Below are 23,697 nucleotides of genomic sequence, written 5' to 3' on the forward strand. Positions count from 1 at the left end.
TTTTAGTGCAAATACCTCTAGGATTTTACCATTTAGTATCTTACTGTTCTTCAGATTAATCAAATTGGGAAATGATTCATCAGTTTCCATTTTAAGCTATTATGCTCATTGCCTTTTTGGCGTTTCTTGAGATCATTATTGCTTACCTTTGGAGCACTCGTAAGATGAAGTATTTTCACTGGATAACTTCAGATCAAACCTTTCTTGTATGTCTAGAATGAAAAACATAATGTTATTTTTATTTTGGTGAATTCCTCCTGTAGTGTGCTTCTAGGATTTGTTGAGAAATATTTTATTCCCGTTTTGCGTGCTTTTTGGAAGCAAGGCGGTGATCTGCAGGGTGACGAGCTTGTGTGGTTTGCTTGGTGCTGTCTTCGTTACATGTTCCAGTCTTTGCTGTGCCTTTTGAAAGGTGTGGGAAGCTCACATCTCCTTCCCCTCGGGCAGAGGCCGAGTGGCACCAGCTCACCAGGCACAGAGGCTGGAAAGCCTCCCCCTGGAAGGCCTGGAGTCCTTCCTCAGTTTCTTCCCCTTTAATTGATCCGCTTCAGTTTCTTGTATCCCAGGTAACTATTTGTGAAGATTCCTTACAGGGACAGAGTGAGGCTGCCAGGAGCCTTTGTGCCTGGGGCCCCAGAGGGAGGGTCTCTGAGGGCTGGGCTTGTGCACTCAGTTTTCCCATCTTCACACGGCCACCCCACCCCCCTGCCCCCACTCCACAACTCTACTGTGAGACATCGAAGCGCTTGCTCTGCACCTCATGATTCAGGTGAGAAACGATCATTGGGTGTTTGGGCTCATAAGTCTGAATTTTCCAGAAACCTGTATGTGGCCCGATTTCTGAGATGACATGGAGCAGCTCTTGTATTTGTTTCTTTGAGGCCAGATGTTCTTTCTCGAACAGACGTCCATCTTTCGTGCTTTGGAGCTTTGGTGATCTTGTTTCATTGAAGATGAGGTTTTATTTTACATTTTTTATTCATCTCGTTTTGTTAAGACAGTAAGATAGGCCCATAACAGAGTGGCTTGTGCTAAGGACCACGTCACCAAACCGGGAGGTAATTACAGGTTTGTCTCCTCCAGAAGCGGAACCTTAAGCCGGCCAGTGGGGAACTGCCTGGTCGGGATGGGTGAGGCTGGGCCTGCGGGACCCCTGCCCGCCCCCTGCCCGCCCCTGCAGGGAGTGGGCTGGGGAGAGCCAGCCCCCTGTGGCTCCTGGGACAGCTCCCTCACGCAGGAGCCCTTCCTGTCAGACAGCAGCTCGGGCCCTGCGGGATGCTGCCTGGGATGCTGCCTGGTCGGATCAATTTTTGCTCAGACTCTTAAAACTGTTAATAAGCCTCAGTTTATCTTTTAACTTTGAATTGTGAAGTTCAAAGGTTTAAATCTCTACAATCAAAATAACTTTGTTGTTGATGTAGCAGTATTAATATTTTAGGTTATATTTCCTTTTTTTCCCCATCGTATTCTTTTCATATATTTAACAGAGAAACATTCCCAGAAACGAAGGAGTCCCTGCTGTCCCGACACGTGGGATGTTTCTGTTGAAAGTTTTTCTGTAAAACTCCTGACGTTGTCCTGTTGTGTGCAGGCACACGCTGCGCAGGGAGCGCCCGGTGCCCCAGACCCCCCTTTATAAGTGTTTGTTCAGGCTAGATTCCCGTGTCCAGTACTAGTCTCAGTACGTCTACACTGGAGGTGAGTTATTTTATATTGTTCTTTCTCTGGCAGGACCACAAGCAGACGGTGTCACTTTGCGCTTGAACACATCATCCACTTAGGTGTGAAAGGTATTATTTTTGTGGAATGATGGTTTTACTTCTTCCCAGAGTGTTTTTATAAGTTCCTTGTAAAATTCTGTGTAAAACACAGTCTCCTCGGCCATATATTACAAGTAAAATTCTGTGATATCCAGAGTTTTTCTTTGGCATTGGCAAGTTTCAGTGTCTCTTTACTATTTCATCTGTGTGAAAATAGCATGCTTAAATTACTGAAAATGAAGTGTTGCCCTGTGCTTTTCCCTTCTTAATGTAATTTACTTTTGTACTTCCAAATAGGCAGATGACTTCGTTGTGAACAATACACAGTACTGGTATTCTGTTGTAACTGAGAAACCAAGTCCAGGACCCAGAAGGGAAGGGTCTAGGTTGCTTCTATTCATCTTTTTTAAGCTTTTCAGTAATATCTACCTTCTTACCTTGTTTTAAAAGTGTTGTTTCCAGAAGAAGTCATTTTACAGTCTCCCCAAGTGACAGTAAATTGGAACTACACACAAGACACCAAACATGATGGACAGCCCACCACCAAGGTATTGCTTTGACGACTTTTAAATATTTCAATAGCTAATATATTAGCTCTCCATGACCTGGAATTTTAGAAGGGTGTAGGTCAAAAATAACCCAAGATCACAGCTCAAATAAAAGTAAGATATTCAGGGCCGCCTGGGATGGCTCAGTAGGTTAAATGTCCGACTCTTGATTTAGACTCAGGTCATGATCTTGTGGTTCGTGGGATCGAGCCCCGTGTTGGGGTCTGTGCTAACAGTGGACCTCGGGCTTCCAAGGTCTGGAAGGAGACTTGCTAAGAACACAGAGCCTACTTAGGATTCTGTCTCCCTCTCTCTGCCCCTCCCACACTCACATGCATGCGCACCTGCTCGTTCTCTCTAAATAAATAAGTCTAAGATATTTGTACAACAGATTTAGTGTAAAGTTTATATACAGTTATATGGTACAGTAAGTGGGGAAAACCAAGATGCAGATCTGTTTATATGAGTTTATCATTTTATTTTAAAATTATATGCTTTTCTTGTACACTCAGACAGGCACATTTATTCGATTATATATGCATAGGAAATGTCTGGAAGAATATATGTCCACCAAATTGTTAAGGTTTGTAATCTTTGTTTTTTTGTGGGGTTTTTTTCTTAAGTATTTATTTTGAGAGAGCAAGAGGGAGTATATACATATGTGTGCAGGGGTGGGGCAGAGAGAGAGTCCCAACGAGGCTCCACGCTGTCAGCACAGAGCCCAATGTAGGGTTCAAAGTCATGAACCCTGAGATCATGACTTGAGCCGAGATCAAGAGTCAGATGCTTAATGGACTGAGCCACTCAGGCGCCCCAACATTTGTAATCTTTGTGAAGATTATAAGGGTATTTTATTTTTCACTTATATAATCCGGTTCCATGAATAGCATAGTGCCTGCTTTCTGCCAGCTGTTGTCTAGGCTGTCCATATATTTCTGAGTAAAACAGAAGTGGTTTATCATTGTGTTTCCAGTAATAAAAACTCTCCATGTCTGTGTTGGAGGTTGTAACCTACAGTACTATGCTGTTCGAATTTGCTTTTTTGAACCTATTTTAAATTTATAAAAAATATAAAATTTTAATTCTAATATTTAGAAAGTCTTTTACCATTTTATAGCCCCTCTCCAAAAATGCAAAAATGATAGGTTTAGAGTACCTCCTACATATTCACAGAAAGTTCTCTGAAGGGAGCAGCAAAAAGTTTCCATTAAAATCATCTTTATTTCTTGATTTAAAAGTAGAAAGGCTCTTCAGTGGAACAGATGCAGTGTCACCTACAGCACCTCGCTCATTGGTCCACCGGGGGCCTGATTCTCAGGGAGGGTCTGTAATTCTGGTGGGGGACGTGAGATCGAAGAGCCGGTGCCCTTTGTGTGGATCACATTCCTCATTAGCTGAGTCTTAATATTTTTAAATGCAGAACGTTATCTTCTTCTGGATAAGCTTAGATTGCAGATAAACTTGAGGTCATTCCACACATCAACCAATATAGACTGAATTTACCTTCCTTAACTAATTAAAAGTCAGACAAAACACACAACAGTTTCAACATATCCTAGGACAGTGATTCCTGACAGAGGAAGCAAATGAGGGGACTCCTGTGATTGCCCCAGCTTACAGGCTTCAGAGCTCCCAGGCCAGGGAGCAGAAAGGGAGGCCGGTGACCTACAGAATTGAGGAGACACGCCTGGCAGCGTAAGGACAAGACGGATGGCATTCACAGGGCAGAGGACTGGGGGAGAGCACAGGACAAAACGAGCCATCTGGTCTGCAGAGACACCCCTGGAGTTGTCTCAAGAGTGCATGCCTGTGCTGTCTCAGAAATATTTTTTTAATTCAGTCAGTTGTAATCAACTAAAGAAAATAACAGTGGTATGCCAGGCTTAATGCAGGAGTATAAAGGATGCCATGAATTCCATTTGGAGGCATCTGTGAGCTTGCGGTGTAGACACCATTAACAAAGCTCACCCTCCCGAGCTGAAAAGTTCACGGACAAGAAATTATCATTGAAAGTAAATGGTGGCAGACATGTCCAGGAAGTATTGTGGGGGCTCAGTCCCTTTATGAATCTTGTAATAGATGAATGTGTAGAGATGGCAGCTAGTGGGCAAGAGAACAATATTGAAATGGCCCTAATTCCAGGAAATAGTATCATCATGTTAGAAGCCTTGGAATGAGTATTGTTAACAGTGGGTGTGTTCTGGAAGAAACCAGGGCCTTCTACATGTCCTCTCTCCATAGCTCCTGTTTTACTACTGTATAAAAATCAGGTAGTGCATTTTCATATTGAACTTTATTGTTAAATAAGCTTTTGTAATAGTCAAAAAAATAATAGTGGTAGTAATTAGCAGACATGGACATGAAAACAGTTACTGTAACTATATTCCATAAGCTTGTGAAGGAGAGGAAAACACAGGCACATTCAATGGAGATATAAACAATAAAAGACAAATTTCTAGAGGCAAAAACCCAGTGTCTTAAGATGAAAAATAGGTCAGACAATTAACAGACTAGACACTACAGTCAGAAATGCTAGTGAACTTGAACACAGAAACTCAATAAAGCAAAACAGTAAAGAAGAATCATTTTTTTCAAAATCTCCAAAAACTAAAAAAAAAAAAACTAAAGTGTATTAAAAAAAAAAAAAAACTAAAGTGTATTTAAAAAAAAAACTAAAGTGTATTAAAAAATAAATAAAGCGTCAGTGAGCTGTGGTACACCCACCAGCAGCCTTGCACCCATGCACTCGGAGTCCCAGAGGGGGCGTATAAGAAATACTAGAAAAAATAGTGGAAATTTTCCTCACTCGAAAACTATAAGTCGTAAACTACATATACATCCAGGAAATTTAACAGACCTAAAGAACAAGAAATCTGAAGAGAACTGTACTGAGACACATGACCACCACATTCCTACAAGTCACTTGGATAGAGCTTATAAACCTTAGAAACAAAGTCTCATTATATGCAGAGGAGCAGAAGAAAGAATGGCAGCGACTTCTTATTGACAGCAGTGAGCTCCAGAGACGGGTGGCTCTGGAAGGTGCCAGTAGGAAGAACTGTCTGCCCAGAAGTCTGTGCCCAGTCAACACTTCGGAAACAAAGAGAGCACTCACAGTTATTCAGACATGCATGAGCTGAAAGATGGGGCAAGCGGCTACCCACTGACCTGCATCACCAGCTGGGAGAACCCTTATAGCACGCAGAAACGACCCCAGATGGACGGACATGAGGTTCTGCCCAGAGGAGCAAAAAGGACCAGAAATGATCAATGGGTACGTACATTTAAAGAATTTTTTGTTACTTAAAAAAGTTCTCTTTAAAAGGACTTTTTAACTTATTTGCTTGAGAGAGAAAGCACATGCACGTGGGAGAGAAGGACAGAAGGAAAGTGAGAGAGCCTCAAACAGGCTTCATACTTGGTGCAGAGCCTGACGCAGGGCTCAGTCACAACTGTGAGATCGTGACCGAAGCTGAAGTCAAGAGTCAGATGCTCAACCAATTGAGCCACCCAGGGGCCCAATAACGGACTTTTTAAACAGAAGGAAATTCTATAAAATGTGATGACATGGATGGACCTGGAGGACTCAGAGAAATAAGCCAGTCACAGAAAAACATGTCCTGCAGGATCTGTCTCTGTGAAATCTCTAAAATAATCAGACCCATGGAGTCAGAAGTAGAATGGTTGTTGCCAGGCACTGGGGGAAGGGAATGGAGAGCTGCTGACCAGTGGGCATGAAGTCTGAATTCTGCAGAGGGAGCAAGCTCTGGAGGTGTGCGGTATGGCTCTGACCTGCTGTACTCGCCACGGGAAAATTTTTTTTTTTTTTAATTTTTTTTTTTTTATGTTTTTATTTATTTCTGGGAGAGAGAGAGACAGCGTGAGCAGGGGAGGGTCAGAGAGAGAGGGAGTCACAGACTGAAACAGGCTCCAGGCTCTGAGCTGGCAGTCAGCACAGAGCCCGACATGGGGCTCGAACCCACGAACAGCAAGATCATGACCCAAGCGAAAGTCGGACGCTTAACCGACTAAGCCACCCAGGCGCCCCAGTCGCCACGGGAAAATTTTTAAGAAGGAAGATCTGAAGTGAAATGTTTTTACTGTGATAACATTTCATAATTTTTAAAAAGATAAGTCGGTTTTTTAGGCCTTTGAAATAGTAGCAATGTATTATGGAGTTTGTAATATAACATAGATCTAAACAAGGGATGGAAGACGAGAGTATCACTTCTCTTACACCATATTAGTATAATTCACTTTAAGTAAATTGTGATCAGTTAAAGATATACACTCTAAATCCTAGAGCAACTACTAATAACAAATATAAAGAGCTAGACCAACAAAGGAGATAAAAGGGAATTATAAAAATAATTCAAAAGTAGGCAGAAAAAGAGGGATACATGAACAACTGTACCATGACCTGACTTATTTCCTACTCGCTTGTGCAGTGATTTACTTAGAGTGGGTATTGACATCTCTGGCTACAGTTGTGTATCTAGAACAATTGAGACACTGAAAACAAATGGTAGAAAGTTACATGTCACAGGATCAGTAATCAAATTACGTGTTTGCAGTCTAAACGTGGCAGTTAAGAGGCAGAGATTGCCAGATTGGATAAAAAGACAAGACCCACCTATATGCTGCCTGTAAGAAACACATTTTAAATATAAAGACACAAGTTAAAAGTAAAAGATGAGAAAAGGTATCAACAAGAAAAGATGGCAACAGTCACAGGGTGGGGTGGCTGTGCAAATGTCAGAGTAGGTTTTGGGGCCCAGGTAGGGTAAAGGTGATGTCACAGTATCAAAGAAAATCTCCGGAGTGTCTAACAATCCTAGACACTTCTGCACCTAATAACAGACTCCAGGCACAGGAAACAGAAACTGATAAAACTGCAGAGAGAACCAGACAAACTCCCTGTGCTGATGGGTGATGTCAGCACCCCTCCCTCCATTAATCACAGAACAGACGGACAAAAGGTGGTACAATGCAGGAGACCTAAACAGTAGTCGGCCTCTGACCTGAGGGATGTTGGTAGAGCACCCCACCTAGAAAGAACTGAATGTGTGCACTTTATGTAGAAGTGGACACAGAACACTCGCTCCTGTAGACCTTATTTGGGGCCATAGAACAAGGCCATCAAATTCAAAAGGTTTAAAGTGATACAAGATGTGTTGTCTAACCACATGGACTCAGGTTAAAAAGCAGTAGCAGAAGGATCTCTGGAAAATCCCCACATCCTGAAAAAGCTAAAACATACTTGTATGCCACCCACTGATCACAGAAGAAATCAATAGATTAGAAAGTGTTTTTACCAATGTGAAAGTGACAGTGCAGCACCTCAAACACTGTAAGATGCCGCTAGAGCCCTCGGTTAGGGGGGATCCATAGTGCTGAGTGACAGCAGCAAGAGAATAAAGGCTTCAAATCAGTAACCTCAGTTTCCTCCTCAGAAAACTAGAAAAATAATAATAAATGAAATACAAACTAAACAAAGGAGAGAAAATAATAAACATTGGTCCAGAAGTCAGTGAAATACAAAACAAGAATGGTAGAGGAATCCGTGAACCCAAAAGCTGGTTCTCAGAGAAGATCAATAAAATTTATAAACTTCAAAGACTGATGAGGGAAAAGCAGGAAGACACAGATGACCAGAATCCAGGAGACAGGTGACATCACTATAGTCTGTAGGTTTTGAAGAAGATCGAGGAAGAGTACTGGGGTAGTCAGTTTGACGTGTCAGCTAGCCTGACACACACACACACACACACACACACGTATGTATACATGTGTGTGTGTATATATATATACATATGGGTGTGTATATATATATATGGGTTTATATGTGAAAGAGACCAGGAATGGTTCATCCCAGGAATGAGAGGCTGATTTAACATTCCAAAATCAGTCCATGATAATCATCATGTGAAAAACCATCATCTCCATAGACATAGAAAAACCATAGACAAAGAGAAACCCATCATTTCCATAGACCTAGAAAAGGCACCTGACAAAACCCAACATCCATTCCTAATTTAAAAAGCTTAGCAAACTAGAAATGGAAAGGAAATTCCTTCACCTAAAAACCTACACAGTGAGAGACAAAACGCACTTTTCCTGTGAGGATCAAGACACATCCACTCCTGCCACTGACATTCAACACTGTAAGGAGGTTGTAGATGAGCAGCACAGCAAGAAAAATAGGAGGCACCCATATTGTGTATAAAATCTAATGGATCTAAAAAGAAGCTGGTGGAGCTAGTTAAGTGACTAGCAAGCTTGCAAGATACGAGGTTAATATACAAAAGTATGTATGTACTAGCATTAAACACCAAGAACTGAAATTTTAATACTATATAGTACTATATAAAGTAGCATCCAAATGTTCTTAAACATTAAGGATAAATCTGACAAAAGATGTGTAAGACTGTACCCCTGGAGTCCTCACAACACTGATGAGAGAAACTGTTCATGTATCAGGAAACCCAAACCAATCCCCAGACTCCATGCTAGTCAGGTCCAAATCTCGGCAGACATTTTTGTAGAAATTGACAAGCCAACTTCAATATCTGTATGGAAAGGAAAAAGGCCTAGGATTTTCAGATCAACTTTGAAAAGGAACCACAGACTTTAAGAACTCACACTCCCTATTCTTGAGATGTTTTGCAGAGTTACAACAATCAATACAGTAATTACAATTATCTTAATCAATACGAGATAAATGTATCAGTGGAACAGAATAGAATGCCTAGAAGTAGACCAGGAATTTGGACAATTGACTGTATAAAGATGCAGAGGCGGTCAGAATAGGGAAAGGATCATCTTTAACAAAAGGCACTAGGACAATCGGGTGTCTGTATGCAGAGGTATGCATCCGGGTCCATACCTCACAGCATGCACACAGATTAACTCAAATGGATCATAGCCCTAAATAGAAGCCTGAAATCATAAAATTTCTAGAAAACTACATAAGAGAAAATCTTAATATATTTAGGTATAGCAAAGAGTTTTTAGATATGATGCTAAGAATGTGATCCATAAAAAAAAATTGATAAATTTGGACTCCAATGAAATAAAATATTTTGCTGGTCAAAAGATATGGTCAAGACAATGAAAAGACAAATGACAGACTGAAAATATTTGGAAATCACGTATCTGAGAAAAGACATGTTGAGAACAAAGAAGTGTGCAATTTCAGTAATTGAAGAAATACTGTTTAAAACAACTAAAAAGTGCCCAGCCAGCTCATCGCTAGAGCATGGGATTCAAAACTGAGCCAAAGACACAAATAGATACTTGACCAAAGAATGTCCAGATCTGACTCTGCTTACAATGGGTCACACCCTGTTAAACTCGGCATAGGGGGAAAATACCATAAGTTGGCAATGCATAATACTCCTAACCTACCTAGCCTAGCTTACCTCAGATGCGCTCATAACAGTGGGGTGGAATCTGCTAATGCAATGCCTGTTGATAACAAAGTGCTGAACATCTCACGTAATGTATTGAATGCTATATATATTCTCAGGGACAAACAGAATGGCGGTCTGGGTACAGGATGGTTGTTGACCTCTGATCGTGGGCTGACTGGGAGCTGAGGCCGCTGCCCAGCAACACAGGAAGATCATACCACACATACTGCTAGCCCAGGAAAAGACCCAAATTCAAAATTCCAAGTACAGTTTTTATAGAATGTATACCACTTTCACACCATCACAAAACAAACCATTGTCAGGGACTGTCTGTATGCAAATTGGAAGTCATGAAAAGATACTCAGCATTAGCCATTGGGGAACACAAGTTAAAACACAGTAAGCTGCCACTACGTCCGGATTGCATGACCAAAGTTAACAGGACTGCCCACACTAAGGGTCGTGTGCGTGTGCAACAGCTAGAGCCTGACGCAGGCTGGTGGGGAAGCAAAACGGCACAGCTGCTTTGAAAAAGTTCCTTGAGGAAGCCAGACCTACACTCGCCATACCGTCCAACCCTTCGCTCCTGGCGTTGACCACAGTGACACGTCCCCACAAGGACAGCAGCGCCCTCTCGGTAATGGCCAGTACAGGACCGGCCCGGTGTCCATCCCTGTGTGGGTAGATGAGGAATTGCATTCTCTTCTGGTGGAGTGGTACTCAGCGGTGAGGGTGGTGCTGCTGGGCCTCAGGAAGAGTTCATCACGCTGGAGAGGTGTCAGACAAGCAGTGCATAATCTCGGCCTCCGTGTGTGAAGCATTCTAGGAACTGTAACCGCTCTGTTGACAGTGGGGACGCTTTGTGAGCTCAGTAGTTGTGTTTATCTGATTGTGATGGTGTCGTGTGTTCGTGTTGTCACAACTTGTCCGATTGTGCACCTTAGATGCACACGCCTCGTGGGAAGGTAAATTGCTGTGTCCTTCTGGACTAAAATTTGGCAATATGTATATACTTTCTAAGTGAAACTTTTACTTTTTAATTTTACTAATGTGTATATTTTGAGAGAGAGCGCAGGGCACACATAAGTCGGGGAGGGGCACAGAGGGAGCCGGGGACAGAATCAGAAGCAGGCTCCAGGCAGTGAACTGTCAGCCCAGAGCCTGACATGGGGCTCAAACTCACAAACCACGAGATCATGACCTGAGCTGAAGTCAGACCCTTAACTGACTGAGCCACCCAGGTGCTCCTAAATGAAACTTTTAGTAACTATTTACCTTCTAGGATTTGTCCTATGAAAGTAGTCCTGTGATGCACAAAGATACAGCATTGTGTGTAATGGGGGATATTTGAAAACCAGTTCCCCTTGGTCCAGGACAAACTCCGTTTATGTTTCAACTCACCCACAACCAACTGTGTAGGGTCAGGAACTGACGAGAGAAGTCCTGCCGGCCCGTGGCCGTGCCTGGGAGGCTTGTGATGCTCAGAGCGAGTTCCGGCCTGCGCTGTGCTTGGGAGGGCTTGTTCACACTGCACAGAAAAGAGTTTTGACTCAGGGGTTCCAGGGGAGCAAGGGACTCCAGGACTTGCCTTCAGCCGCTGCAGGATCTCCCTGGCAGGTGAGCAGGTGCAGCGGGAAGGATGCGAAAGAGAAACTACACCTGTCAGATCCGTGCAACCCTTTGTTCTGCAGTCACCATCATGGGATTTGGCTTGTTAATCTAACAAATCTATTTTTGTAAGGGGATTTAAAAAAATAAACATTTTTAGCAGCTTTTTAAAAAATCAGATCCTGTGTATTTTTGTTATGTTTTGAAACATATGACCCATCATCCATGCAAAGAGCTGTTAAATAAACAAACAAGTAGAACAGGGGATCCAGGCAAAACAAAAAAAGAAAAAACAAAACAAGTAGAATGTTGGCAGGTGTTTGTGTTCACTCTTCAAAGCTGCATAAACAAGGGTTTTTTTTTTAAGCCATTTTTCTCCATGATTATTTCTAGAATCGGAAATCCACGAAGGACCACAGTAAACACGCAGCAAGGGAGAGGCAGGCTGGTGCCCAGGACACACTGCACCTGGCAGCCTTTGCCAGGAAACCAGGTAATCTGGGTGCGAGGGCCACTCCTGCAGAAGTCGGGTTAGGAGGTGGGAGTGGTCTGACTGGACGGAGCGATGAACACTTGTCTCCACTGAAGACTGAGTGGGGACGTCAGGTTTCAGGTTGGGGCCTCTAGTGGAGATGTGAGTACTGACTATTTTCTTTGACCTTTTCCAGAGCACGCCTCCAACATGTTAGGTGATGCTGCACATGTAAAATAGAAAAATGAATTAAGTGGCCTCTGGTTTTGCCCTCAGCTGAGTTGATTTTCCCGGCTCTGCTGACAAAGTTGAGGCCCTTAGAGCGACTCAGCAGCAGGCGCTGAGGAGCAACCCCCCCCCCTACTGGCTGGATCCTGGCCGTCATGGGGGCCGTGCTGTCCTGTGCTTCGGCTGTGCCTGACCCCATTTCTCTGCTCCGAATCCAGCAAATGCAGTCCAGACCCCCAAGGCGAGAGAAAAGGAATTTTTCAATCCCGTGCTCAATGAAAACCAGAAGTTAGCGGTTCGAAGAATTCTCAGTGGCGACTGCCGCCCGCTCCCATACATCCTGTTTGGGCCTCCTGGAACCGGGAAGACCGTGACAATAATAGAGGCTGTTTTACAGGTAACCACCGGTGGTGACACGGCCACCAGTAAACTCGTTCACGTCCTCGGGAAGTGGTGGACTTCCCTCACGCAGAGTCAGAAAGCGGGGACAGGCTCGAAAACCCCTTCTTCCATGTTTAGCTGCATCTGTTCTATATTTATGGGACTATGTAGTGTTTTCAAAGCTTATTTCATTGGTTTAGAAAGCATTCTCTTTCACCCATATGTGGAATTTAAGATACAAAACAGATGGACATAAGGGAAGGGAGGTAAAAATAATAGAAAAACAGGGAGGGAGACAAAATATAAGAGACTCTTACATACAGAGAACAAACTGAGGGTTGCTGGAGGGGCTGGGGGGATGGGGGAGGGGCGTTAAGGAGGAAACGTGTTAGGATGAGCACTGGGTGTTTTATGTAGCGGATGAACCACTGGATTCTACTTTTGAGATCATTATTGCACGATATGCGAACAAACTTGGATGTAAATAAGAAAGTAAATAAAACTTTTTTAAAATAAAATGTACCTATCATTCCAGGTTAAGTTTGTTTGGGTGGAAGCAATGAGTAAATAAATATATACGTATATATAATATAGAAAGGACTCTATTCTTAGATTGGTCAGCCACTCTGGGGTGGGTGCCCAACTGGCTCAGTCAGGGGAACGTACGACTCTAGATCTTGGGGGTTGTGGGTTTGAGCCCCATATTGAGGGTAGAGCTTACTTAAAAAAGATAAGAAGAATGGTTGACCAGTCACATCATGAAATTTTGCTACAGAAAATAAGTTCCCATTACAGTAGCTAAGCCATCGTTCTACAGAAGTTTCTCATGTTTTCCATCATTTATACATTGAGTTTGTGGAGATCACGTATATATAGTATTTTTGTGTCATTCAGGATTCAGATTAGCAGACGTGTACCAAGTACCCAGCCAGCACTGTGAACCGTGCGCTACGCCCATGAGAATTAATCTGACACTGTCTCTGCCTTGGGAGGGTGGTCTGGGATCTTGGAGGACGAAGAACTCTCTCACCTGCCCTGTGTCTCGCTGGCAAGTGCCTGCGATGGGCAGAACCATCCCTGCCTGAGTCCCCGCCATGTGACGTGAGCCCACATGGCCAAACCCGAGCAGTGAGCACATGCGTGCTGGCGTCAGACGCCCCTCTCGTGTCTGTCCTGGGCAGGTTGACATTTACCCCTCTGTCTCTCCTGTGTCCTGGTTGAAGGTGTACTGTGCTTTGCCAGATAGTCGGATACTGGTGTGCGCGCCCTCCAACAGTGCGGCCGACCTCGCGTGTCTGCGGCTGCACGAGAGCCAGTTGCTGCAGCCGGGTGCCATGGTGCGGGTGAACGCCACCTGCAGGTTCGAGGAGGTGAGCCGCCCCAGCCTGCCATCGTCAAGGCCCTCCCACCTGCTCCCGACTTCTAGTACATTCTCCTGCTGCTTCTCCGGGATGGGCATTCACCACTGTATTAAATGGCAGCATTCCTGTTTTATCTGATACCCAAATGTATTGTTTCTTTTTGGCTCTGTTTTATTGGTTTGGCTATAAATGTCTCTTTGGGTTAATTAGAAGTTCCTGGTTTGCTTAACAAAAGAAACTGAATCTAGAAAACGTATGTACTTGTTTTGGGGAAGGATCTGCAGGATGTGTTATATTCGTGGCTCCAGAGTCTCTAGAACATGGACTGAAATTGGTATGAAAATATAAAATATTTTGACTTAAGGAAACAACTATCAGTCATTTACTTAGTTTTAAATAAGAAGTAGGAACAGGACAACACCATCTTCCAGAATTGTTTTCAATCTGTGACTACATCCACTTGAAAGAAACATTTAATACTCTGAAAAGTAAACTGACTGCACCTCCTCCCTCCAGACAATCATTGACACCATCAAAGCATATTGCAAAGATGGAGAAGACATCTGGAAGGCCTCGCGCTTCAGGATAATAATCACAACGTGCAGCAGCGCAGGGCTCTTCTACCAAATAGGAGTGAGGTAGGCACTGTGCGTGGTCGGGGTCTCTGTCCTCCTGAAGCTTCTGTTGGGGGTGGGGGAGGCTGGCTGCACGGGGGCGCATGCTGGGCAGGGGAACAGGGAACCCGCGCTCATGCTGAGACCCCAACGGTACGAGGGACCCAAGGCTGTCCGGAGGGAGGGAAGGATGAGGAAGGAGCCATGGCAGCAGATAGGGAGCCCGCGGGGAGCTGGGGCTGCGGGAAGCTTACAAGGTAACCGCACAGGACGGTATCGACTGGTAAAAGTAACTAACTGAGGAACGCAGAATTGAAAACTTAAGTGCTTATGTTCTAAGAAAGATAATGTAATGTTGAGATTCTTCAGGAATGGGGACATGAGGTAGAAAACCGGAAGCATGTGATTTCCTCCTCTTTGGTTGGGAGGGGCCTATGGGTGTCGTTGTGGGGCCACAGCCTGACTCCCAGTGGAAGGAGAGAAGCAGGGCCCAGCGCTGCTTCACCACATGCCAGCGGGCTCCGATGGCGGCTCTGGCGGGCTCGCCCCAAAGTTTATCCTGTGGCCAGTGGGTCTGTGGTCCCACCTCAGTGTCCCTGCTGCTGATCTTTTCTGCGGGCTGCTTGGGGCCCAGAGCACAAGCTCCGCGCTATCCCCTGGGCCCCCATTGGCCTGGAGGGTTGGGGTGTCGTCCTGGCTGAGAGCACGCTAGTGAGGTGAATCCAGGAGGGCAGCAGCTGCGTTGGGGAAACTGAGGCACAGGGAGGCCATGCAACCTGCCCGGGGCCACACGGTTTGTGGGTGGAGGAGCCATGTTCCAGCTGTGCTTCCCCCTCCCCGTGTGCTGCCAGTCGGAGCCTCGGGAGTGAGGAGCACTTGCTGCGCCATGAGCCCTGTCTCCGTGCCCCCTCAGCCTCTCCCCAGTTGTTCCTTCCCACCCCTGTCCTCTGTCCCCTGCGTCTGCTTACGCACGCACGTACGTCCTGCACAGAGCCCCAGGTGCGGACAGGACTGGCCCGCGGCCTGCAGTTGATCCGACACCCATCTTCCTGGCCATCCTGCCAGGCCCTGGTGCAGATGCGGCCCTGCCATGTGAGTCAGGTGTCACTTGCTAAGACACCTTGACAGAAATGACCACTTAGTACATCTTTGGCTCTAGAGTCGGACACTTCACGCACGTGTTTGTGGATGAAGCAGGACAGGCGAGTGAGCCGGAGTGCCTCATTCCTCTGGGGCTGGTTTCGGGCACCAACGGCCAGGTGAGGCCTGTTCAGCGTGCGCTTCTCCTCCTGCTTCCCCTGCACTGGTGCGTGCTCAGCGCACCCAACCACGGTCTGTGCACAGGACACCCCCAGGGTGACGGGCTCGCGTGAGGTGCTGAGGACCCTGGGGCTCTGTGCATCTAGAGCCTTGCATGAACAAGGAGGAAAGGGTGCTCTACCTGGACTGAGTCACTGGTAACACAGTCCCCAGGAGCATTTCCCAGCTCGCTGCCCTGATCTGACCCCTCTGCTCCCTCCCCTGCCCCTTTGCTGCGAACCCCTTCAGGCTGATGCTTTGGCTCTTTGCTACTCACAGCTGTTCCTTCCTCCAGCACGGAGCCTCATAGTGACAGGGGTCCTCTGCTCACGTCACTCCGGAGGGGCCTTCTAGCTTCTCTTGGTCCCCCAGACCCTGACCTCCTCCCATCCTGATTGCCTGGTGTGGGGGCCGCAAAGAGCAGGGAGCAGACCTGGTTCAGCAGCATGTGGGCCGGGCCAGCAGGGCAGGAGGGGGAAGTGCACAGAGTGCACTTCCAGGACACGGGGACAGAGGCTGCCCGGCCACTCTGTTCTTCACATCCCGCCACCCTTGTCTGAGTCTCTGCCACCTTGCCCCGGTAGCTGTGCTGCATCCTCTGTCTCCTGCAGCCCGAGTGATTGTGGGGGCCAGCCGCCTCCCTGCCTGCACTCGGGGCCTCAGCCAGCCTGGCCACCAAAAGGCAGAGGCCAGCCTGGTGCACGCATGGGGCCCACTGGCCTACTTCCAGACTTCTCCCGGCTGTGGCTGTAAGTCTGTGCGACTGCCATCTCCCTGCACTAGTGTGGATGCCCATCTGTGTGCCACAGGTTGTCCTTGCTGGAGACCCCATGCAGCTCGGCCCGGTCATTAAGTCCAGACTCGCCATGGCCTACGGGCTGAACGTGTCTATGCTGGAAAGACTGATGTCCCGGCCCGTGTATCTGAGGGACGAAGACGCTTTTGGCGCCTGTGGTGCCTACAACCCCTTGCTGGTAAGTACAGACTCGCCGTGGCACGTGGTTCCTCGTGGCATCCCACCCCAGTCCCCATGCGCACTGGGCTCATGCTCGCCCCCCCACCCCAGCAGGGACTTTCCCAGATGCTCGGCGGTTCCAGGCAGTCTCATCTGAGGCTGATGGCTGAGGTTCTGTGGGGCCAAACATGGGAAGAGTTAGATCTAGGTTAATGTGGGAAAACAGTGAAGAGCCTTCTAGTTTGTAGTCTGGGAGAAGAGGCCATGTCTCCTCCCTGTGGTGCTAGTTTGCTGGTTAACCTGCAGATTCCCTTCTCAGCCAGACTCTGACCACTTCAGAGAGATGGGCCTTGGAATCTGCATTTTAGCCCCCACCCTCCCAGGAACACTGGAGCCTGAGAACCGTGGGTCTCTGGGGTCCTTTATTAAGGTGACTGAAGTAGTATATTCTCTAAATTTCTGCAGAACAAAAGGAGAGTACCTTCTAAACTTTAACAGTAAACAGGCCGTGCAGTGATCATGGGCAAGTTTTCCTGGAAATGGCTTGGGACCTGTGCCAGGCTCTGGGCCCTCAGGCCCTTTACCCACGTGGAGAACAGAGAGAGCAAGAGAGCATGTGGGAGGTAGCAAGGGCTGGGGCGAGCCGGACCCTCAGGAGGTGCTGAGGGCCATGGAAGACGGCCCCAAGGCAGCAGTGGGCCTGTGCCGGCCCAGACTGGGCAGCCAGAGTGCCCTGCCTGTGGGAGATGCATGTATGCCATGTCCCCCAGTAGTTAATTGGAGGCAAAGCCTCCTACACGTGACTGCACCACCCCTTCCTTCTCCCCAGGGGCCCTGAAGCTGCAGTGGGTTTCTGAGTTTCCAGGGGTAGAGGGCCTCTTCCCAGGTGCTCTGTAGGTTGACATGGGGCCTGGCTTGGGGGAGCAAGAAGCTGAGATGCCAAATTGAGTTTAGGATTTTGATTAGCATTTTGGAGGCTGAACCTGTTATAATTACTGAATTGAAATTTGTCACCATCGATCAACAGAAAAGTCCTGGGGCCTGCCAGGTTCTCACCCCAGAGTGAGGGAAGACCACTTGCAACGAATGACACCCCAGGCCGGTTGGAGGCAAGACATAGGTTCCTCTTGCTCCATGTACTGGTGATGTCACCGGCGGCTCTTAACGAGGTCCCAGGCAGGCTTCAAGCTGGCTGTGGGTTAGGGGGATGTGCCCTTCGCCACCGAGGCCTCACAACCCAGGAGCCAGTGGCTGCCTGCAGCTGAGCTGAGACCAGGCTTCGTGGGTTCATAGAAAGGGCTGCAGGAGAGTGGCTATAGAGGGGAGCGTGCAGCCGGACACACAACCAGCCCCTCCACCCCCCAGGAGACCCCCCTCCCCCAGCTGTCTGGACCCAGGGGACCATCGAGCAGCTTTCTCTTCTTTTTTCCTGATGTTCACCTCCTCTGTTAAAACAGACCCTTCAAGCCCACCCATGGGTTCAGAGGGGCCAGCTCGCCAGCACTGCACTTCTCAGCTGACCCGTGTCATCAGGTCCGTGGGTCCTGGGGCTTTGCAGTCCAGAACGTGTCTTCGGGTGAAGAGCTCTCCGGGCAGGGACAGTGTGTGCCAGTAGAGTGGTGGACACTAAAGTCCCTGGGACAGAGGGCATATTTTTCATGCCTAGCGTCCATAAGGAGCCCAGTGGGAGCAAAGGTGCCTTAGTGGCCGGTGGGGATCCAGGCCTGGGCGCTCAGCACAGCCACAGGCAGGTGCCACAGGCAGCACTGAACATGTTCCTGCCTCACCGTCAGGCCCTGGTCACAGCCGCAGCCACCACAGCTGCGGGAGCCACCAGCCATCCTGCAGAGCCACACAGATGCCAGCAGGCCACCAGGTGTGGTTGGCCTCCCCTCCCAGCAGCTGCCCTAGCACCCGATTTGCCCAGGAGCCTCCCCTCCCTCTGTGCTGGGCCACAGCAAGGAGGGCAGGACAGCTGGCGCGCCAGTGGCCTGGGGCACGGTGGTGGCCCAGCATTAGGGGCAGGGCAGGAGGCTGAGGTAGAGAGCAGGCGACACCTTGCAGGAAGGCAGCGGCACCCAGGAAGCTATTGGGCCAAGATGGGGAACCCACAAAGAAGAGGAGGTGGGTTGAGAAGTAGGGGGTCAGGGTAGGGAGTGGCCGCTGCAGGGAGGGGCAAGAAGAGCAAGTCAGACTCTAGAGCCTCAGTGTTTTCTGACCTGCAGATGAGGAGAGACTCGTCCAAGGTGAAAGGCACCTGCAGCCCCCTGGAGACTGTGATGGACTCCCAGGTCCTGAGGACAGGGACCGGGAGATTGGACGGACCTCGCTCCGTGGTCACCAGGACCCCAGCTTCAGCCTGTCAGATTCTGCCTGTGCCAGCTCTTTTGAGCTGACTCATCCAGGCTGGGGTCGGGTCCAGGTGGTCAGGAGGATTTGGAACCTGGCAGGGACTCAGGATGCACAAAGGACCAGTTCAGGCTGGAGTAGGGACACCCATAGTTTCATGCAGCAGCATTGCAAGAGGGTTTCCTCTCCGACATCCAGCAGATCACATGACTAAGGCTCAGGGGAGCCTGTGTGCCTGCCCTGCTGCCTACCCCCAGCCTCAGGCCTTCCTGGGCCTAGACCGATTCTTGCTGGGGCCCAGGGGTGCAGCGGGACACAGAGCAGATGCTGTCCTTTGCTCAACCTGCCCCAGAGCCTGTCTGGTAAAGTCCACAGTACTCGAGGAGCCGCCACTCCAGGAAGCCCCCAAGCCTGCGGCCACAGACCCGCCCCCTCCTCCCTTGCCATCTCAAGAAAGGGCTGCTCTTACCCAAGATCCAACGAATGGATAAAGTAAAGAAGTTGTGGTATATATACAGTGGGCTATGACTCAGCCAGGAAAAAAGAATGAAGTTTTGCATTTACAACAACATGGATGGATGTAGAGGGTATAATACTAAGTGAAATAAGTCAGAGAAAGACAGAAACTATACAGTTTCACAAGAGAGACAAGGCAGACAGATTTCTAAATACAGAGAACAGAGGGGAGGTGAGCATGGGTGAAAAAGGGGATTCAGAGTGCACTTACTGTGGGGCACCTGGGTGGCTGAGTCGATTAAGTATCTGACTTCAGCTCAGATCATGATCTCACAGTTTGAGCCCCACATCAGACTCTGTGCTGACAATGCAGAGCCTGCTTGGGATCCTCTCTCTGCGCCTCCCCAGTTCACATGTGTGCGCTCTCTCTCTTTCTCTCCCCCCACCCCCCAGTACGTAAACTTAAAAAAAAAAAAAAGTGTACTTTTCCTGATGAGCCCTGAGAAATGTATGGAATTGTCGAATTGTTATATTGTACACCTGAGACTAATATAACACTGTATGTTGATTATGTTTCAATTAAAAGAAACCAAACCATTTGTTCAGAAAGTCATTAGAGGTGTGGGAGCACTTCCTGATGAGGCGGCAGGTGACAGCCTAGGTGAGGGAGGGCAGGCAGAAGCAGGCTGTCCTGGGGCTGTGATCTGAGATGGGTCCCAGCAGTTTTCCCTTGGACAGAAATGAGACACACATGTGCCAATTTGACTTCGGACCTGCATCCAGCTCTCTGTTTGCAGGTTACAAAGCTCGTGAAGAACTACAGGTCCCACCCGGCTCTGTTGGCACTGCCGTCCAGACTCTTCTACCACAGAGAGCTCGAAGTCTGCGCGGACCCCAAGGTGGTGACCTCCCTCCTGGGCTGGGAGAAGTTACCAAAGAAAGGCTTCCCTCTCATATTTCACGGCGTGAGGGTGAGTTGTGCACTGCGAGGGGTCCCTGGCTGGCTGCATGAGCCCTCGGTGCTGTTCGCGGGTCTGTGCATCTTAATCACACGTGCTTTGTTCAAATCAGTCGCTGGTGAAGTGTTCACCAGTTGGCAGTGGGCAGATGGCCATGCTGGTGCCGAAGAGTAAAACCAGTAAGGAGAGCTTCTGCCCCTGCTAGGCCAGCCCGTCAGCCACTCAGGAGACTACACAGAACAGACTTGAAAGTGCTGGCCTGCGTGGGCACTGGAGGGCGGAGGGCACTGAAGATGTCCTGTGACTGAGGGGAGGCGGGGGCCATGCAGAGCTCGGGGAGCTGGGTACCAGGAGGCCCCCTGCCCACCAAGAGGGCCCGCACCACTGTGAGCCTGTGTCAGGTCAGGGGACTGCTGTGGGGTGGGGAGAGCCTCCCCGTCATGATGGCCTTACCAGGTGGGGGTTCCCCAGTAGGAAAGAGCTAGATGCTCAGTAGCCCAAACGCTGACAAGTGTGTCCTCAAGTCAGAGAGTCTGTACTGAAATTTGGTTGTTAGAACCAGAAGTCATCTTTTGTATTAACTGTCCCCAAGTTCTTATCCAAAAGTGGGGCTGCACCCAGACCCCAGGACAGGAGGTGCTGGTGGCGCGGGGGTGCCCATGGATTGGTGTGTGCCCCTCTCCTCCACGCAGCCTGCCTCAGGGTGCGTGGATCCAGGTGACAGTCCACTGGCTTGTGCCCTCTCAGGAGAGGAAGGAAGGAAGTAGAGCTGCCTGCTCAGCTGTGGCTGTGGATGCCTACACTTCAGACCAAAGAGAATCTGAGGAAAGAGACCGGTCCCTCCCGGCTTAGGGTGCTCCGCACAACCCCTACTGGCCAGTGCTTTCTCCCAGCCTCACATCGCCGTCCACCTTCCCAGAACATTCTGCCCCTGTTCTGTCCATCCTCAGAAGCTTCTCTGTATATCAGAAAAACAAGTTAGGAAGGAGTGCCTGGGTGACTCAGTCAATTAAGTGACCGACCAGCGCAGGTCATGATCTCACAGCTTGTGAGTTCGAGCTCCACGTCGGGCTTTGTGCTGACAGCTTGGAGCTTGGAGCCTGCTTCAGATTTTGTGTCTCCCTCCCTCTCTGCCCATCTCCTGCTCACATCTGTCTGTCTCTCTCAAAAATAAAAACATAAAAATTTTTAAAAAGAAAGAAAAGAAAAACAAGTTAGGAAATGTAGCAGGGGATCGGAGCTTTCCACTGAGGGAGAGGTAAGCAGGATTGCTGTGGCCCGAGTGCGTGAAGTGAGGCAGGTGCTCGTTCACGGACAGACTGCCATTGGTGTTCTGCCCAGGTTAATTCAGTTAATTAAATAATTGTGTTTAATGTGGTCTACACAGAAGTCACAATGGGTTTTGTCACGAGAAACTGATTATAAATGTTCAGATGTGTTTTAAGTGTGCAAAAAGTGCTTGTAGCAGAATGAGATAAGACGGTTAGGTGCATACAAGCAATGGCAAATACAAGCATACTTTTAGACTCAAAAAAAAAAAAAAAATAAGCAGTGGAACAGAGTACAGAAACATTTATTTAGTAAGAATTTTTCAAGGGCCTTATTGTTTCCCAGGCTCCACTCTGGGCCCTGAGTATAAGATGGGGATGAGGCCTCTGGAGCTGGGCTGCAGAGAACACGGTCAACTGCCATCTTTTGACCAGAAAGGGTGTGGCCTCAGGATTGCTGTCAAGGCCTGGCCCTTGCTCTCCCTCTGCACGCTCACCTGCAGGGCACTCCGGTCCCCGAGATGTGGTGTCAGACACCCTCCCTGGCAGGTACCCCCTCATCGAAGTGTTACCTTGACTTACAGCCTCCCCGGGGAAGGCTCTGGAAGGTCGTCTGTCTGACTCACACTCGGTTCCCATGGCCAGCACATCTCGGCAGAAGGAGCACAGCCGGACATGCCGCATGAACATCATGGGGCAGGCCTGAGCCCCAGGGCGGCCCACGGAGGAGCCACCAAGGCAGCCGTGGTCTTGTCCTCATAGGGAAGTCGTCAGAAGCCTGCCCCGATGTGCGCACTGGCTGGTGTCATGGCAGAGTCGAGTCGGGCAGCAGAGCCCTGTCAGAGTCTGAGAGCCTTCCTGGCCCCTGACAGGAGAAACGTGGCAGCCCCTGGCCTGACTGAAAAGCCAGCTTTGAACTTATGGATGTTTTCTCCTCTTTGTTTTGTGGGTTCATTAATCTTAGCTTTGTCCCTTCTCACCCCCTTACTGACTTGCTGATTTATTGTGCTTGTTGTAGCCCCTCGTGCTCTGAATTAGGGCGGGGCCAGGCCGCTGACCTGGAGCCCTCCTTTCGCACGCGTCTGCCGGGGGGCCTTCCCTCCATGACTTTCCGGACATCTTTCTTTATTTCTTTGATCCAAGGGTTATAGAGAAGTATTTTTTCCTTAATTTTCAAGCGGCTAATACTTTCGGCTACCTCTTTTTCTTATTTCTAATTTTATTAGGTTTTAATCAAGAACAAATGGCTTCTAAACTCTCTGCTTTAAAACTCTGTGGTCAAGTAGGTCAGGTTGGGTAGATATGCTGAGTGAGGACTACTCCCCAAATGTATATTCTGTACTTGAGGGACGTACATTTGTTTCAAATACTTTTTTAATGTTTTATTTATTTCTGAGAGAGAGAGACAGCATGAGCAGAGGAGGGTCAGAGAGAGAGGGAAAGACAGAATCCGAAGCACCTGCAGGCTGTGAGCTGTCAGCACAGAGCCCGACGCGGGGCTCGAACCCATGAACGGAGATCATGACCTGAGCTGAAGTCAGACGCCCAACCAACTGAGCCACCCAGGCGCCCCAAGGGGGGAGGATGTGCATTTTTAGGTAAATCTATAGAATCTGTGGTTTAGCTCTTCTGTGTCCTGACTTCGGGACGCCCACGGAGGGAGAAGAGTGGTAACGTCTCACAGTAGAGTCGTGCTTTTTTATCACATTCTCTTAGAATTCCTAATCGTCTCTGCCTTAGAGATTGAGCTGCCGTGGTGTTTCCTGCACACGAGTTAAGACTGTCTTCCCCCTTGTGTCCTGTCCTCCCCACTGGTTCGTGTCTCCAGCCGGACGGCTCCTCTGCCAATTCATGTCCACGTCGCTGCTGCTCCTTTCTTTTTATCTAGTATCTTCGCTCTTCCTTTTCTCTCTTCATCATCTTACCATAGGTGTCTTTCTTAGAAGCAGCTCGTTTTCATGCTTAACCCAGTTAAGAGTCTCTGATTTTAATGAGATGAATCAGTCCAACCTTTGCTTTCTTACCTT

General features: G+C 48.2%; 1 protein-coding gene and 1 pseudogene across 3 annotated transcripts in view; both read left to right on the plus strand.

The window, feature by feature from the left end:
* Positions 1-23,697, plus strand: part of MOV10L1 (Mov10 like RISC complex RNA helicase 1) — a 71,405-nt gene that overhangs the window by 43,038 nt on the left and 4,670 nt on the right. For all 3 annotated transcript variants that reach the window (XM_039235751.1, XM_039235756.1, XM_039235763.1), the window contains exons 14-22: positions 1,732-1,790; positions 2,211-2,308; positions 11,722-11,821; positions 12,247-12,425; positions 13,633-13,779; positions 14,287-14,408; positions 15,544-15,643; positions 16,493-16,657; positions 20,241-20,414. In XM_039235751.1, coding sequence (XP_039091682.1) covers positions 1,732-1,790; positions 2,211-2,308; positions 11,722-11,821; positions 12,247-12,425; positions 13,633-13,779; positions 14,287-14,408; positions 15,544-15,643; positions 16,493-16,657; positions 20,241-20,414 — 1,144 coding nt within the window. The remainder of the gene's footprint in view (positions 1-1,731; positions 1,791-2,210; positions 2,309-11,721; positions 11,822-12,246; positions 12,426-13,632; positions 13,780-14,286; positions 14,409-15,543; positions 15,644-16,492; positions 16,658-20,240; positions 20,415-23,697) is intronic.
* On the plus strand, positions 3,297-4,485 carry LOC120233406 (annotated as a pseudogene).

The sequence above is a fragment of the Hyaena hyaena genome, unplaced genomic scaffold (genome assembly GCF_003009895.1).
Source record: "Hyaena hyaena isolate Hyena2069 unplaced genomic scaffold, ASM300989v1 scaffold_4, whole genome shotgun sequence".
NCBI lineage: Eukaryota > Metazoa > Chordata > Mammalia > Carnivora > Hyaenidae > Hyaena > Hyaena hyaena.